Source organism: Carlito syrichta, unplaced genomic scaffold, assembly GCF_000164805.1.
Source record: "Carlito syrichta isolate Samal-C Ts95f unplaced genomic scaffold, Tarsius_syrichta-2.0.1 Scaffold301555, whole genome shotgun sequence".
NCBI classification, from domain to species: domain Eukaryota; kingdom Metazoa; phylum Chordata; class Mammalia; order Primates; family Tarsiidae; genus Carlito; species Carlito syrichta.
In genome coordinates this window covers 669,592-684,807 of record NW_007245651.1, presented here as the reverse complement: position 1 = coordinate 684,807, position 15,216 = coordinate 669,592, and the positions used below count along the sequence as shown (strand labels likewise).

Below are 15,216 nucleotides of genomic sequence, written 5' to 3'. Positions count from 1 at the left end.
CCCCGTCTGTGAAGGGAGCCTAATCCACCTTCCCCCCAGCCTTGCAGTGGAGGCAGTTCTTATGGACAAGCCCAGTGTCTGGCCAAAGCAATTGTGCCTCTGTACTCATCTCCTTCCCTGCCTTCAAGGCTGGGCCAGTTCCGTCATCTTCCTCACGGGCAGGTCCAGGTCATGGTATCGTGGGGCTAGGTGACAGTACTCAAATCGATATGCAGATTGTCTAATGAAGTCCTTTTATCACCTGGCACTGCCGATGTTTTCCAGGAGAACGTGAACAGGAGTCTTAACTCTTTGGAATCGGCTCAGAATTTCGTCACAAACAATATTTCCTCTGTTATTGTTGAAGTGAGTATTCTTTTTTTAAAAAATAAGCATCTTCAGTAAGTGGGCATGTGAACATTACAGATTAAATATCTATGGGATTTAAGTATGCTCTCGTCATTTTAGTGATTTTACTAATCTTTGATTTCTTTCCAGGAAACTAAGAAGTATGCAAGAACAATAATTGGATACTTTGAGCATTATCTGCAGTGGGTCGAGTACTCTGTGAGTCGTTTATCTTTTATGAGCATAAAGGAGGCCATGTCTTAGAATAGTCATTTTCGAGGGTAAAATCTGGAGGAAATAAAATTAGATTCCCAACAATTCGGTATTAGGTAAGTGAAAGGACTTGGAAGTGTGAGACCAAGACTTCTGGGGTCTACCCACCAGGTCAGAGGACATCCCCCCTCCTGAGTCCCGTCTGATTCTTCCCTTTGCTCATCTTCCTCATATGAATGGTTTCATTGTCTCCCTGCATCCTTTGTCAGATAACAGAGGGGTTAAGTAAAAGATTTGATCTGAAACACTGCTGGAGATAGGTACTTTTTAATTCTCTAAAAGAGTCCTGTAGGATGGGTCTTATTGTTCCAGTAACAAATGAGAGGGCCAGGCACAGTGGCTCACGTCCATAGTTCCAATTTGGGGAGGCTGAGGCAGGAAGTTCACTTGAGCCCAGGAGTTTGGAACCAGATTGGACAATATAGCCAAACCTCATTTCTACAGAAAATAAAAAAATTTGGCTGGCATGGTGGTATACACTTGTAGTCCCAGGTACTAGGGAGCTTGAGGTAGGAGGATCTCCTAAATCCAAGAGGTCAAGGCTGTGGTGAGCCATGATTGTGTCACTGCCCTCCATCCTGATGACAGAGTGAAACCCTGATTCAAAAGAAACAAAGAAAGAAAGGAAAGAAAGAAAGAAAACTGGAAACTGAGGCTCTGGAAGAGTAGGGCCTTGCTTTAAAGCCTATAAGGTTTTCTCTCAGTTCCCATGGGTGATTGGTTCCAGGCACCCGTGAAGATACCAAAATCCACAGATGCTCAAGTCCTTTGTATAAGATTGTGTGGTGTTTGCATATATCCTATGCATATCCTCCCATATGGTTTAAATGATCTCTGGATTCCTTATAATACCTAATACAATGTCAGTGCTATAGAAATAGTTGCTGTATTATTTAGAGAATTATATCCAGAGAAAAAAATATGTACATGTTCAATATAGATGCAGCCATTTTTTTCTGAATATTTTTGATATTTTGATCTGTGGTTGAATCCACGAATATAGAACCCACAGAATAGAGGACCAACTGTAATTTTATATGATGTAGATAAAACTCATCCCTACAAATCAACTGTCAGCTCCATGTCTTAGAGGACACGAAAATCCCTTTGTGCAAAACTAGGACAAAGGTAAATGGCATGTCTAGTCCTTGTGGATTTTTGTGGATGTGGCTCAAATTTGCCTGTGTTTCCACCCCCCACAGGTCAGTGAGAAACTGGCATCCTGCAAACCTGTGGCCACGGCTCTAGATTCTGCTGTTGATGTCTTTCTGTGTAGCAACATTATTGATCCTCTGGTAAGAATTTCATCTTTCAAAGAAGTAGACACAATAAATCCATCATCTCTGATTTGCTTTTTCCCCAGATTGGAATCCACACTATAATATTTGTTTTCTGCCTGAGTCTGTTACAGTTTTAGAGTGTAAACCCTAAAAATCTAAAATTTAGATCGATGTGTCTTGATGCCTAATAAAGAAAAGCTGAAGTCCTAGCTATATATCTTTGTTCCTTACGAGAAGTATATTTGCAGATGTTAGGAGACACCCTCGAGAGGAAAATTACTATCTGTCCAGAATAATCAGAAAGAAACAGTCATTAGTGTGCAGATTGCTATTATTCAAAAGAGTTCTTAGTGCGACTATATATACAACCCCAAAGCTACACCAAACTTAATGTGTCACTTAAAAGACCTTTGAGATATGACCATTGGGATGGTAAATTTAAGTTAGTCAGGTTTATTCCTCAGTTCTGTTCCCCCTCGACAGACAAAGACACTCTCTGCTAGCTGATTCTCTCATTGTCTCTGCTGGACTATCTATTTGTGTTTCTTGGATGAAGACCTGTCTCCCAACACACTAGACTCTGTAAGTATAGGGCCTATGTGTTCAGGGCTGTGTCCATCTGGCATATTGCCTGGCAGACAGTTCTGCCACTGAATGAATGAAGGATGACCAGGTAGCTCTCTGCCTCCGTGCATTCATATGGCTCTGTCCATCTCCCTCATTCACGTGTCCCCCTGTCTGCTGGATGGACTTTCACACCCAAGTGGGAAGGATTCCAACCCACAGACCTAGGCCCTGCTGCTGGCCTTAGTTGAAGCCCTCACTGGGGGAGTCGGGGCCTGATTCTGAGTTGAGCTCTCCCTGTATCTGTCCTCTACCACCCACGCCCAACCAGTCAAATCACAAAACTACCAGATGCTTCTCCACAAATAATCAGGGACAAGCGGAGGAGAGGCCTAGAGCATACTTGGGAAGATAATAGGCTGGAATTTTATAGCAAGTGGTTTAAATAGTGAGGAAGCGCTCCAGGCTCTCACTCCATCAATTAAAGAGACTACAGGCTAGCTAACATGTTTCTTTTGTGTCTTGGTTGTTCCCAAAGGGATTGAGGCAGCTTCCAGAAAAAGAATACAGCTGTTATAAAGCTGTAACTTCTCAAAACAAGGTTTAAAACATTGAAATCTAATAAAAGAACATGGAGGGAGGAAAGAACAAACTGACTTAATATAAGGGGCCAAAGAGGTGTCTCCACCACATAACTCAGCCAGGAGCAAAGCAGAAATACAGGGTCAAGCTGTAAGGGTCCTAGTGGTTGTTATGTCCAAGTGGCATTTGGCCCCATGGTAGGATGCTATAGTACCACTGACAGCGGAATTCTCAGGCAGGGGCCTCAGACTTGGACTTCTGTGGGAACCTAGCAGGTTGTTGATTTATAAAGTAGGCCAAGTGTGAGATGCTGCCCAGAAGTGGCATTCAGCTCATGTATGGTACCCACAGGGTTGTACCAGCGATGCCTTCCTATGTCTGTAAGATTAAATACTTTTGAATGTCATCCTGCAAAAGTTAATGCTTTGAACTTTGCCACACTGAAGGCAAATACCCCTCTTGAAGGAACAAGGACTGTTGCCTTGTGGGAACAGGGATTCAGTGTTAAGAGTGGGAACTTCAGATTTTTCAAGAAAAGATGAAAATCCAGGTTTAAATGTAAGATCTGACTTACGAATATTGGCAACTATTTTAAAAAGGACACTTTAGTATTGCTCTTTAGATGAAACATGATTAAATTCAGGCTTGTGGTCTAGTTTCAAGATTGGGTAAATTAAGTATGGAACATTTGTGGAGACTCTAATATGCAGTTAAAGCATTGCTTCTGTCTAATGTATGGATGAAGATGCTGTCGTCTCAACTACTCAGATGCAGAACAAAGCCAGAAAGGTTCATTAGTCATCTTAATATCAAACAACTTATGAAAGGGATTTAAACTCGTACCTGCTGGCCACCGATGCTCTTACTGTGGAACACTCAGGCAACAAAGAGAGTACGTTTGGGGAATGGTTAGAAGTTGTTTTGGAGTGTCCGAGATTCACATCCTGGCTTCACCACTTGCTGCTTCTGGTCCCCTTTTGTAAAATAAAGATACTAATAGGATCTACTCAAGGTTTTTAGAAAGATTAAATGAATTAACAATATGTAGCCCTTCACACAATGCTTGCTTCATTTGCAGTTCACAACTGGTTTTCAAGTACAAAATGAAAACTCACTTTAAAAAATTGCAAAAGCCTGGTACGGCGACTCACAACTGTAATACCAGATCTTTGAGAGGCTGAGGCAGAATGACTGCTTGAGGCCAGGAGTCCAAGACCAGCATGGTTAAAATAGTGAGATCCTCACAGGTCCACAAATACATTTTTTAAATTGCAAAAAAAATTTCCCCCAGACAAGTGGTTTGTGTTTTTGCTGTTTCTATTTTCCAAATTCCAGCATGTAATCCTCCTGATTTTTTTTTTCCTAGAATTTGTTTTGGTTTGGCATAGGAAAATCTACTGTACTTTTACTTCCGGCTCTAATTTTTGCCGTCAAACTGGCCAAGTACTACCGTCGCATGGATTCGGAGGATGTGTATGATGAGTAAGTATGCGAGTTTCCATGGAGGCAGGGGTCATTTTCCATGTGTTGCTGTCCTCAAAGAGCCACTGAAGATGCGCTCTGGTGGGACGGAACTTGTTTTTTTTAATTTTTTTTTTTTTTTGAGGTAGTGGGTCATTCCTGTTCAGGTGTTTTTTTAAATTTTGTTATACTGTTTTCTTATGCTTTTTTTTCTTTTCCTCTTGCTTAATTCTCTCAGCTTCCTTAATCAGCCTTTTTATTTCTTATTTGCAGTTCCTCTCTCTCGGGGACTTGGCATTTTACTTTATGATAACTGTTTTTACTGCTTTCCATTTTGGCTCTGCCTTCACTCTATCTGGTGAACTTGTGTGTTTCCTTTTTCACTTCACGCATCACCTAAACATGTGTTTCTCATTAATTCACATCGTCAGTGTCCATGTTAGAGTAAAAATGTGGAGTGTGTAGCCACTGAACATTAATAGTAACAAATAATTGTATCTCCCTTTTTTTGTATTTCATAGTGTTGAAACTATACCCATGAAAAAGTAAGCCTTTTTTATTTTTAAACTATTTATAGATGGGACGGGGGAGGTTTATATTATTGTGTAATGGACTTTTAAAATTAAGTTAATAACATCTGTCCAGGGAAAAATAAATTGTGATACCTCTTAAAAAGAGGGCTTGCACATAGAAGGTGCTCAAAAAATACTTGTTGAATCAATGCAAATTTTAGATGCTAGACTTAATAACCTGTAAAGTAATCATTTTGAACTTTGGTCCTTAAAGGGTGCAAAATGTAAATATGCCCTCTTACTTTCTTTGTAGATTGAATGGATTTATTACATACGTTTCTGTGACCATTACATTATCTTTGTAATCCATTATGTAAATACTTCATCTTAGAGATAACATGTTGTTTTTGGTATATTTATTTCTGTTACAGTATGGAAAATGGTAATTATGGTTATCATAAAGATCATTTATATGGTATTCACAATCCTGTTATGACAAGGTAAAGCAAAGTCTGGAAGTGCATGCCTGTCCTGTGCTAAACTTTCTCATCTCCTATAGATCCAACACTGAGATTTCTGCATGCTTCCACTTCTCTGTGTGATTCAGTATCAATGCTAGTCTCCCATCATGCCCTACATAACATTGCATGATGCCATGAGTTTAAATAGTCAATAAACGATGGGAATTTTTTGACAACTAAAATTTGGTGTCATCTTAAAATGCTATGTATAGCAGTAGATCATTAAGGATTCAATGCATGTACACCTTCCATTTAAAATTTCTCCACACCAAATAAATGGAGTAGTAACAGTTCTAAAATCTTCTTCCCTTCCTCTCTTCCTTTTTTCCTTCTTTTCTTCCATAAGTTAACTATGTATACTCAATTGAAAAAAGAACCCCAATCCTTTCTCCAAAATCTTTATGATTTTACATTCTCTAGAATTAAGGAACGTTTATGGCTTGAGATGTTTATCAGTCAACTCGAGCCTTCACTAAATATTAAAACCCACACATCGACCAGAGATCTGTCTGCTCAGAAGACATGGTGCTGTGATGTGCAGGGGGCATCCTCTTCATTGGGCATGGTCTTCCCCTACATTCATGCAGCTGGCCCCTAGCCAGTGTTCTTGTCCCCTGCAAGTGATATCTCAGGTGCAAAGTAGTGAGCCTAACACTGATACATAGGAATATCCACCTTGCCTTAAATGCTCCATATGGGCATCCAGTTAAAAAAGCTACCACATTCAAGGAAGCCCACAGCTTTGGCTTCACCAGATGTTTGCATTTAGGGCCTCCTAGTCCAGATGCAATTTACCAATCAGGCACATTCTTATCTTAAGTGATGTTGTCTAGTAACAGTTGATGCTCCGCCTTTGTCAGATTTCAAGATGAACACAGCTAGAAAGTTATTAAAATTTGTCCTTTCAGAAGGGGATAAAGGTTTACCTAACTTAACACTTTGATCATTACAAAAATTTCAGAACTTTTAATTTGCTATTTAGGGTGAGGGAAATCGTCTTAGTGCATTTGAATTGCTGAAACAAAATGCCTTAAACTGGATAGAATATAAGCGACAGAAGTTTATTTCTCCCAGTTCTGGAAGCTGGAAAGCCCAAGATCAAGGTACTTTCAGATTCATTATCTGGTGAGGTCCCGCCTTATTATAGGTGGCATCTTCTGGCTGCATCCTCACATGAGGAAGGGGCAAGGCAACTCTCCTGGGTCTCTTTTAAGGGGACTAATGAGAGTTGTGTCTTTGTGACGTGATCACCTCCCAAAAGGCCCTACCTCCTAATACCATCACCTTGACTAGGATTTCAACATAAGAATTTTAGGAGCACACAGGTATTCAGACTATAGCAGAAATGATAATAATTTTTTTTTAAATTAAAGTTCTGAAGTGGCAGTTGACTTCATCTCATTTGCTATTTCCAATATGCTAGACTTGGTTGCTAGAGTGCATGTTGTGATGGATTTGAAGATTGACTCAAGACAGCCGTCCATTAGCCAGGTGTGCTCTAGGGAGGGTACACAGTGCAGTTGCCTGCATCATAGGCTGGCCTTCCCTTTCATGGTGTAGCATGCTTGGAGGGTTTCTTATATTTAGGGACTGGAATTTTCAAGATCACAGGAAAGCTGTTCTCAACTACCTATGTTGCCTAACATCGGATCTTCTAGGACTTTCTGACTTTGTAGAATGGGTTCACGGTGCTTACCTCTGAGTTGTGAAGTCTCTAAAAGTATTCCCTGTACCAAGAAGCATCATTGAGGCTGCATGGAGGACACGTGAGAGAGGCAAGCCTGGTGGCATAGGAGGGTTTCCAGGAGGCAGTGCTAAGGTGGGACTTGAGTGCAAGAGGATGTGAAAGGAAGGGAAGAAGTCAATGGGGGCTGCCAAAGCCTGGCCTACCTGGCAGGAGCTCTGGAGCAAGCATTGCCTTTCAAGAGTTGCCCCCAGGGGGCCCAACTGAGCCTTTGTAACCCCATCCCTCCCAGTCACTGATAGGGCTGTCACAGAAAGGATGAGGCCTTGGGCAGAGCCGATCTGCAGCAGAGTTGGACCCTGAAGGCTCCAACAGCTGACCGTGCTGCCCACAGCTGGAGGCAAGTCCTTCTTAAAGGGGAATCTAGAAGGTGCAGCTCCATGGCTCTCTGAGAGGGTTAGGGTTAGGGTTAGGGTTAGCCAGACCTGGAAGAGTGTGCTGCATCCGAGAAGTCCTTCCACAGTTGAAAGGGAGATATCAGTTTGCACGTTGACAAGACAGACTCTAAGATGTCAGGAACCTCCCAGCACACCAGTCCTGCCACGGGTCCTTTGTCATTTAGGTATGATCGTCTCAGCCAGCTAGACTTTGGCTAGTTCTTCACCTCAGAGCTGAGTGCTGAAGAGAGGCAAGAGTCTCCCATCTACCATCTTGTCATGCCCCTGCCCAAGCCCTTTCCTACAAAGAAGGGCAGATTTCTATTTCAAGCGGCAATAAGAGGACAATCAAGTACCCATTCAGTGCCAGGCTGCCTGCCGAAGTCTCTAGGTTTAGGAAGCTTATTGTGGCTCTTCTTATTTACTAGTTCTTACGCATATAGTTGGAACATTATAAGACTTAGTAACTCTTGGATTTGACGTGCTGTACGGGACAAAGGAAATGACGAGGCTGGAAAACATGAACCTATTAGAACAGCCCAAGATGCTGTTGAGAGATAAATGCCACTCTTCTCACTTGCTGATGCACAGTTCATATTGGACTACTACTATTGAGTTTAAAATACATTAAATACCCTGGTTGTGTTAAAGACGTAAAGTTTTAGGATGACTCTGTGGTAATTCCGTTCAGAACAGACATTTGAAGGATTTGTTCTTGAAAAGCGCCCATCAGGTCACATGCCTGTAACGTATGGGGCTAGGAATATCTTAATATCGGAAGAGCTTCATGGGTCACAGTGAATTAGAACTATTTCTGTTTTCCATATTCTGTATTCTATATGATAGTCCCGAGGGCGAGTTGAAGTGTTTTGTTTCAATAAGAGAAAAGTATTGAAGAATGACTGCCGGTCTACATAAGTTTTGCTGAAACACCTCTGGTGGTAACACTTCGGTTGGAGCTTGTTTTCCTTCCTGGGTTGCCACATTCCAGTGGAAACCCTGGTAGCTGTCCTGGGTCTTCAGCTCTTCTGGCGCAGTGAAGAAAAAGCCATAGTCAGTGTTAAGTCAGTTCATAGAGATGGTTTATTTTCCGAACGTGAGGAAATGACTAGAAAGTCCGGGGACATTGGGACTCACTTCTGCTCCTCCAAGACCCTCCTTGAGGTGTCTCGGGTCCCAGCTGGCATAGGTCCTTGCTGTCCTTCCGTATGTCATTGTGGAAGTGTTGTGTGATGTCCTTGACCTTCAGTTTTCTCACCTGTAAGAGGGTGATGATAAAAGTCCTATTTGCTTAGGGTTGTAAGGGTTGTAAGGTAAAACACTCACCCTTTGACCAGTGTAAACCCTTATTTAAGTGTATGTGTTTCACAATAATAACAATAAGATTGTTTCCTTATTGCTGTGACATTTCTGATGGAAGGAACTCAAAGGCGATTCAGAAGATGCGAACACGTGTTTCTGAACTGTTAGCGGAGCCAGCTCCCCTCAGTCTCCAGTCATTATGCCAACTGGACTAGTAATAGTAGCAAAGACAACGAGGGAGACCCACACAAATGAAGCTGTGAACTTGCCTTTTCCACAGGGTCTTGCTACTGTGATTTCCCTAGTGTTTACCACCAAACATTTTCAGCTGCTGCCTGCATCTCAGGACAGAACTAGGTTTGGGAAGAAAACGATCAGTGCATGGAGAAGGTGCTTGGCTCTTTAAGAAAAACCTCCTACATTCTCAGACTTAAAAGGAGAAGAAAAAAATAAAAAGCCTTCTGCAAATCAGGACACCAGTACTTACCAAGTTAGGAGCAGTTTGACAATGAATACTGCTTCATGGGGAATTTCCCAGGAAAATTGCTTAAATAGAAGCCCTAAAGTGAGCTGCCTTTGAGTGGCAAACTCAGTTTATTAAGCTAATATTTTCCCTTCCTTTTTCTTTTATCTTTGTAATTCCTTAAACATACCACACACACGACCAACTTGTGATTAGTCCATCCCATGGTCTGCGGTTTACTTTTGTTTGAAGGAAAAGGCACTAGGCTTTCATGTAAACCTAGATAAGCCTGGATCTTCTTTCTGGTGCTGCTTCTGCCTCTCATTCGAAGTCTGCAGAAAAAGTGGAGGCATATTTTTCTTGGCAAATACTGAGTGACTCTTCTGAATGAAGAGGAGAGAGACAGAGAGAGAGAGAGAGAGAGAGAGTGTGTGTGTGTGTGTGTAGATAAACTTATTTTTTCTAGCTCCAGCTTCAGAGTGCAAAAGGAAAGTCACTTTCGGAGGGGTGAGGAAGGAGACTTAAGAGCAGGTAAACACCAGCGTCAGTCTGGCAGTCCAGGAATCGGGGCAGGACAGCTGTACTGCCTTACCCCATGCAGTCCTCAGGTCAGCCCTCTAGGCCACTGTCACTGCCTCTTTTACAGATAGTCTCAGGGACGTAAAGGCCATGGCCAAGGCTTGGTCTTAGCCCTAGCTTTGAACTATTCTTTCTTCTGCTCTCCTAAAGACAGGTAGGCAAAGAAATGGTCCCAAAACAGAGGTAGAAAGACCATGGGAAAACTTGATTACTTTTCTCAGCCTTTACTGTGAACATTACCAAGTGGTCAGAAAAAGGAACAAATTTTAGGCAGATGTTGCCAGAAAGTCTAGTTTCTCTGGGGAAAAAAAAGAGAAACCTGATTTTAATGTGAAATTTCCCCTTTTTTAGTGTTAGCAAACAATGTTGAGAAAAAGTACCATGGGGCTCAGCAAACCATATCTACAAACTGGCGTTGTGCCACCGAGGGTGTTTCTCATGTGTGGTGCTGTAGGTTCTTAGACGGGAGTAGGAGGGGTTCGCACAGTGGCACCTCTGTAACCTCAAGGAAGAAACAGAGATCCCAGGGAACACTGCATGGGCAGCCACTGATCCTGGCCTGCACGTGCTCTGACTGCGTACGTCTGGTAGAGGATGCTGAGAGCCTTGAGCTTTGTGTAACGTTTCAGGTTTTAGGAGGCCAGGACCTTTAGTGCACCCGTGGCAAACAGGTGCCGCCTCCTGTCTGGGTCAGGTTGCCCAGAGTCCTGTGTTGCCTGAGATCTGAAGACTGAATCTAAGCTAATTCAAACATGCCACCATCAGTGTATGACGTCTGCTCTGAGGATGTCCTGGCTGCCATTGATCAACCTCCTTTATTTTATTACTTTATTGTGTTGGACCCCCAGATAGTTACCATTCGGAGCCTGATTCTTCATGGTCTGAAGAAATGTATTCTCCAGCTAGAGTCTCATCTAAGAGCCTGTTGTTTTTCTTCTCACATCAGGAGCTTCCAGGATTGGCTTTAGTTGTTTGCTAGGGTGTGAATGTTCCCTCCAAATCTCATGTTGACTTTTATTTTCCATTGTGATGACTCGATAGGTGATAAGATCACAAGAGCTCTGCCCTTGTGATTGGGTTAGTGCTCCCCATAAAAAGATGAAGTTTGACCCCATTCCCTCGCTGTCTTGCACACTCACTTGCACTTCTGTGGGAGATGCAGCACAAGGAAATTTCACCCTCACCAGATTTCAGCACCATGATCTTGGACTTCCCAGTCTCCAGAATTGTGAGAAATAAGGTTTTCTTCTTCTTCTTTTTCATACACTATGCAGTCTCTGGTGTTCTGTTGTAGCTGCAGACAATGGACGAATACATTCTCAAACTGGTTTATTTTGCTCCTTCCCTGTTCAGAGGTCTCCAGAGCACACGCTTTTCCAGGATGGAGTGGTCCATGTCTGGAGGACTTCCAGGAGAGGCACAGCTGGGAAGGAGGAGGGCGGCAGTGGTCCAGTTAGTGTGCCCAGCGTCCATCTGCTTAAGAAGGCAAATGGAGATGTCCTTTAGACGTGATCGCCAGAGCCCACAGTTCTTCATAATGTTCAGCCCCCGGTTCCGGCGCTGTAGACAGTAGCAGGAGACTGAGCCAACCCCTGTGTCTGCCCTTTTCCATGGACGCCTTGAGCCCCACTCAATAGAGCATTTGTTTATTTGCTGAAAGCAGAAAAAAGAGTGCAAAAAGAGGCACTCGGAACCAAGCACACGCAGTGCTTCTGAAGGGAAACACTAGAAGGAGCGCCGTGCCTGGCGGGTCCTCTGATGTCCTCACTGTGCTTCCTCCCCCAGCTTCCTGTGCCTGCCACAGCACTGTGGCAGGGCAGGGTGCGTCCTGCGGGTTCAGAGGGGTTGTGATCGCCCAAAGTCACAGTCAGGAAGGGCGGTGCCAGAGTCAAAACTGCAGGCCTCCCACAGGAAGTTCACTGGTCTCCCCATTGTGTAGGCATTTTTGGTTATCATGGCCATGATCGTGGAGTGACTTGAGAGGACAGAGAGTCACTTAGAGGACAAGTTCACTGTCTGATCTCACACCATGGATTTGTGGTGGTAAAAAGCCCCTGCAGAACTTCCATTTGCTTCTGACTTCTGGTGCTAGAAGGCAACTTTTAAAAGGCTTGGGGCAGATTTGTGACCTGCTGCTGTGGTCTGGTTTCTGCTTGTCTGAAGTCTTCAACACATATTCCTAGTGATCCCTTACCACTTTTAGCCTTAAATTGTGAATATTCACAGTTGTGCTTGTCATCGTTTCTCTGTCTATCCTCTTTATCCTCTCTTTATCTTCTTTTTAAAAGCAATACAAACAGAAGATAGAAGAATAGTTGTTTTATCTGACACATTCTTCCTGATAAACTTTGAGGTGTGGTCTAGACTCATCTGTCACCTTTAGTTACATGCCTGCTTCTCGGCACACAGGTGATAAAACCACCCACAGCATTGCCTGGGGGTGTTATATTTCTATATCTTTTGTTTTTTAGCCCATCACAACGTTGATAGCTGATGTTGAAATTGCTTGAGGTAAGTTTGATGCTTTCATGTAAGAGTACGTATAGGACTATTGTTTTTAGTTTTCTAAACATTAAAACATGACTAATCCTAATAACTTTAAGTGGGAAATCTAGCTCAGAGTATGGGTTATATATTAGGATTGATTGATTGATTGATTGATTGAGCTGGGGTCTCACCCTGTCACATAGGCTGGAGTGCAGTGGCACGATCATGGCTCACTGCAGTTTCAAACTCCTGGGCTCAAGTGATCCTCTGTCTCAGCCTCCCAAGTAGATTACAGGCACACACCACCACATACAACTAATTTGTGTGTGTGAGAGAGAGAGATGGGATCTTGCTATGTTACCTAGGTTGGTCTTGAACTCCTAGCTCCTGGGTTCAAGCAGCCCTGTCGCTTTGGCTTCCCAAAGTACTGGGATTACAGTCATGAGTCATCGTGCACAGCCTATCTGTACGTCCCATATCCTCAGAATCAACTGTGGATCAAAAATATTTTTAAAAATAAGAATACAGCAATAAAAATAATATACATTTTAAAAACAACACAGTATAACTGACTATGTAGCATTCACATTGTCCTAGGTTATTATAAGTAACCTAAAGATGATTAAAGTATACAGGAAAGGTTCTGGAAACAATCACCCATGAATAGTGAGGAACGATTGTATATGTTATTCAATGACTCTCCCTATATGTGTATACACACACATTGACTGTATAAATATGTGTGTATCTATCTATTTGTACAATAATTGTGTGTGTGGATGGTAAAAAACTAAGCCAGACACCAGGATCTGTGTCTGTAGTCCCAGCTACTCGGGAGGCTGAGGCATAAGGTTCACTTAAACCTAGGAGTTCAAGGCTATAGTTCAAGGCTATGGTCACACCTGTGGATAGCCATTGCACTCCAGCTTGGGCAAATAGTGAGACTGTTTCTTTATGAAAATAATGATTTTTTTAAAAAAACCTCTAGATATCTGTACCAACTATGTACCTTGAGTATTATGAACTTAAAAGTTTTTTTAATGCATTTCTATATTTTAACAAACTTGCAACAAACATGTTTTTTTGCTTCTTGAACAGGTTTATGTTTTCCATAGTTCTTAGGCTCCTGGTGGGAACCATTAAGACTATGCATTCCTGGTTTTCTCTTTAATCACTCAGAGCCAGTTTCTAAAATCTTGTTTAACCTTTATTTCAGCATCAAGATACTCAAAGTGGAAAGGATCACAGATGTTTGATAGTTTCTGGGTCTACAAGGACTTTCCAAATCCAGGAGGAACACTGGTGCGACACAGTGACTCGGGCAGGCACCAAGGAAGTGGCGCTGTGGGTCTCTGGGTAGTGCTTTATTAGGAATGAACACAGCCATGTTCATAGTCCATGTGTCCATCACTCTTCAAGGATGGTTCCCCCGCCCCTGTTGATTTTTTACTTTTTTACACTGGGTTTCTATTTAGACACTACAACATATTATGAGGTGTTTGTTCCCAATAGGTGCAGTTCTGTATGACAAAGCTATTCAGACAGGATGGCTCGATTTTCAATATGTTGCCACATGTGGAGTGTGCTAAACACATACCCGTTTACAGGAAAGATACATTTCGTGTTTAGTAAATTATGTGTATACTTTTTTATTACCAGAGGTTTTTTTGGTTTTTTGTTTTTTTGAGTTGGAGTCTCACTCTGTCGCCCAGACTGGAGTGCAGTGGCCGCTCACGGCCACCGCAGCCTCGACCTGCAGGACTCCGGCGATCCTTCCGCCTCAGCCTTCTGAGTAGCCGGAATTACAGGCATGCGCTACCACGCCCGGCTGATTTTTTGATTTATTGTAGAGATGAAGTCTCGCCTGCCCAGGCAGGTCTCGAACCCGCGGGCTCAGCAGTTCACTCACCTCAGCCTCCCAAAGCGCAAGATTACAGGCTAAGCAACCAAGCCCGGCCACCTGCCTTTCTTATACAGATACTCTTTATTTCTACCTTCTGTTACAAAAAAGTGTCCGCACTACTGTGAAAGTACTTCACACATTCTCTTTCTACATAATGCCAGCTAATTTTTTTAAATGTTTATCTCAGTATACATTCCATCTCTATTTGCTTTTTTGTGTAATTTGAATGGAAAACTTAAAGGAAACATACATTTTTGAAAAATTGCCCTGGCATAAGTTTTTCTGTATAATCACCAATCTCTTGATGTTCTGAGAGGGAATATCCAAATGGTTTGCTAGATTTATGATGTCCTCTCAGAGGAGACATCAGAGTGCAAAGGGTTAAATAATAGAGTACATAAATAGATTTTCCTTTTAGAAAAAAATATTTCGGATAAGCCTACATTCTGTTAACCATCTCTTTTTCCCGGTCTCTACCCCAGTGGTAAGGTTATAATCAGTTTGGGCCGTCATGGTACCTCATGCCTGTAATCCCAGCACTTTTGGGGGCTGAGGAGGGAGGATCACTTGAGTCCAGGAGTTTGAGACTAACCTGGGCAACATAGCAAGATCTTGTCTTTACAAAAATGTTTAAAAGTAGTTGGCATGGTGGTGCACCAGAAGGTGAGATAGGAGGATCACTTGAGGCCAGGAAGTTGAGGATGCAGTGAGCCAGGATTGTGCCACTGCATTCCAGCCTGGGTGACCAGAATGAAACCCCAGCTAAAAAAAAAGTGTTACCCTAAAAGCACAATGATGTCTCAGACATCATTCCTTTTTTTTTTTTTTTTTTGGTCAGACT

At 42.5% G+C, this 15,216-nt stretch overlaps 1 protein-coding gene across 1 annotated transcript in view; it reads left to right on the top strand.

The window, feature by feature from the left end:
* PROM1 (prominin 1) overlaps positions 1 to 14,105 on the top strand; it is a 97,792-nt gene extending 83,687 nt beyond the window's left edge. Inside the window, exons 20-27 of the mRNA XM_021710806.1 lie at positions 265 to 345; positions 478 to 546; positions 1,803 to 1,895; positions 4,393 to 4,508; positions 5,009 to 5,032; positions 5,431 to 5,499; positions 12,457 to 12,496; positions 13,689 to 14,105. Of these exons, the coding sequence (XP_021566481.1) occupies positions 265 to 345; positions 478 to 546; positions 1,803 to 1,895; positions 4,393 to 4,508; positions 5,009 to 5,032; positions 5,431 to 5,499; positions 12,457 to 12,472 (468 nt within the window). The 3' untranslated portion in view covers positions 12,473 to 12,496; positions 13,689 to 14,105. The remainder of the gene's footprint in view (positions 1 to 264; positions 346 to 477; positions 547 to 1,802; positions 1,896 to 4,392; positions 4,509 to 5,008; positions 5,033 to 5,430; positions 5,500 to 12,456; positions 12,497 to 13,688) is intronic.
* The last annotated feature ends 1,111 nt before the right edge of the window (positions 14,106 to 15,216 follow it).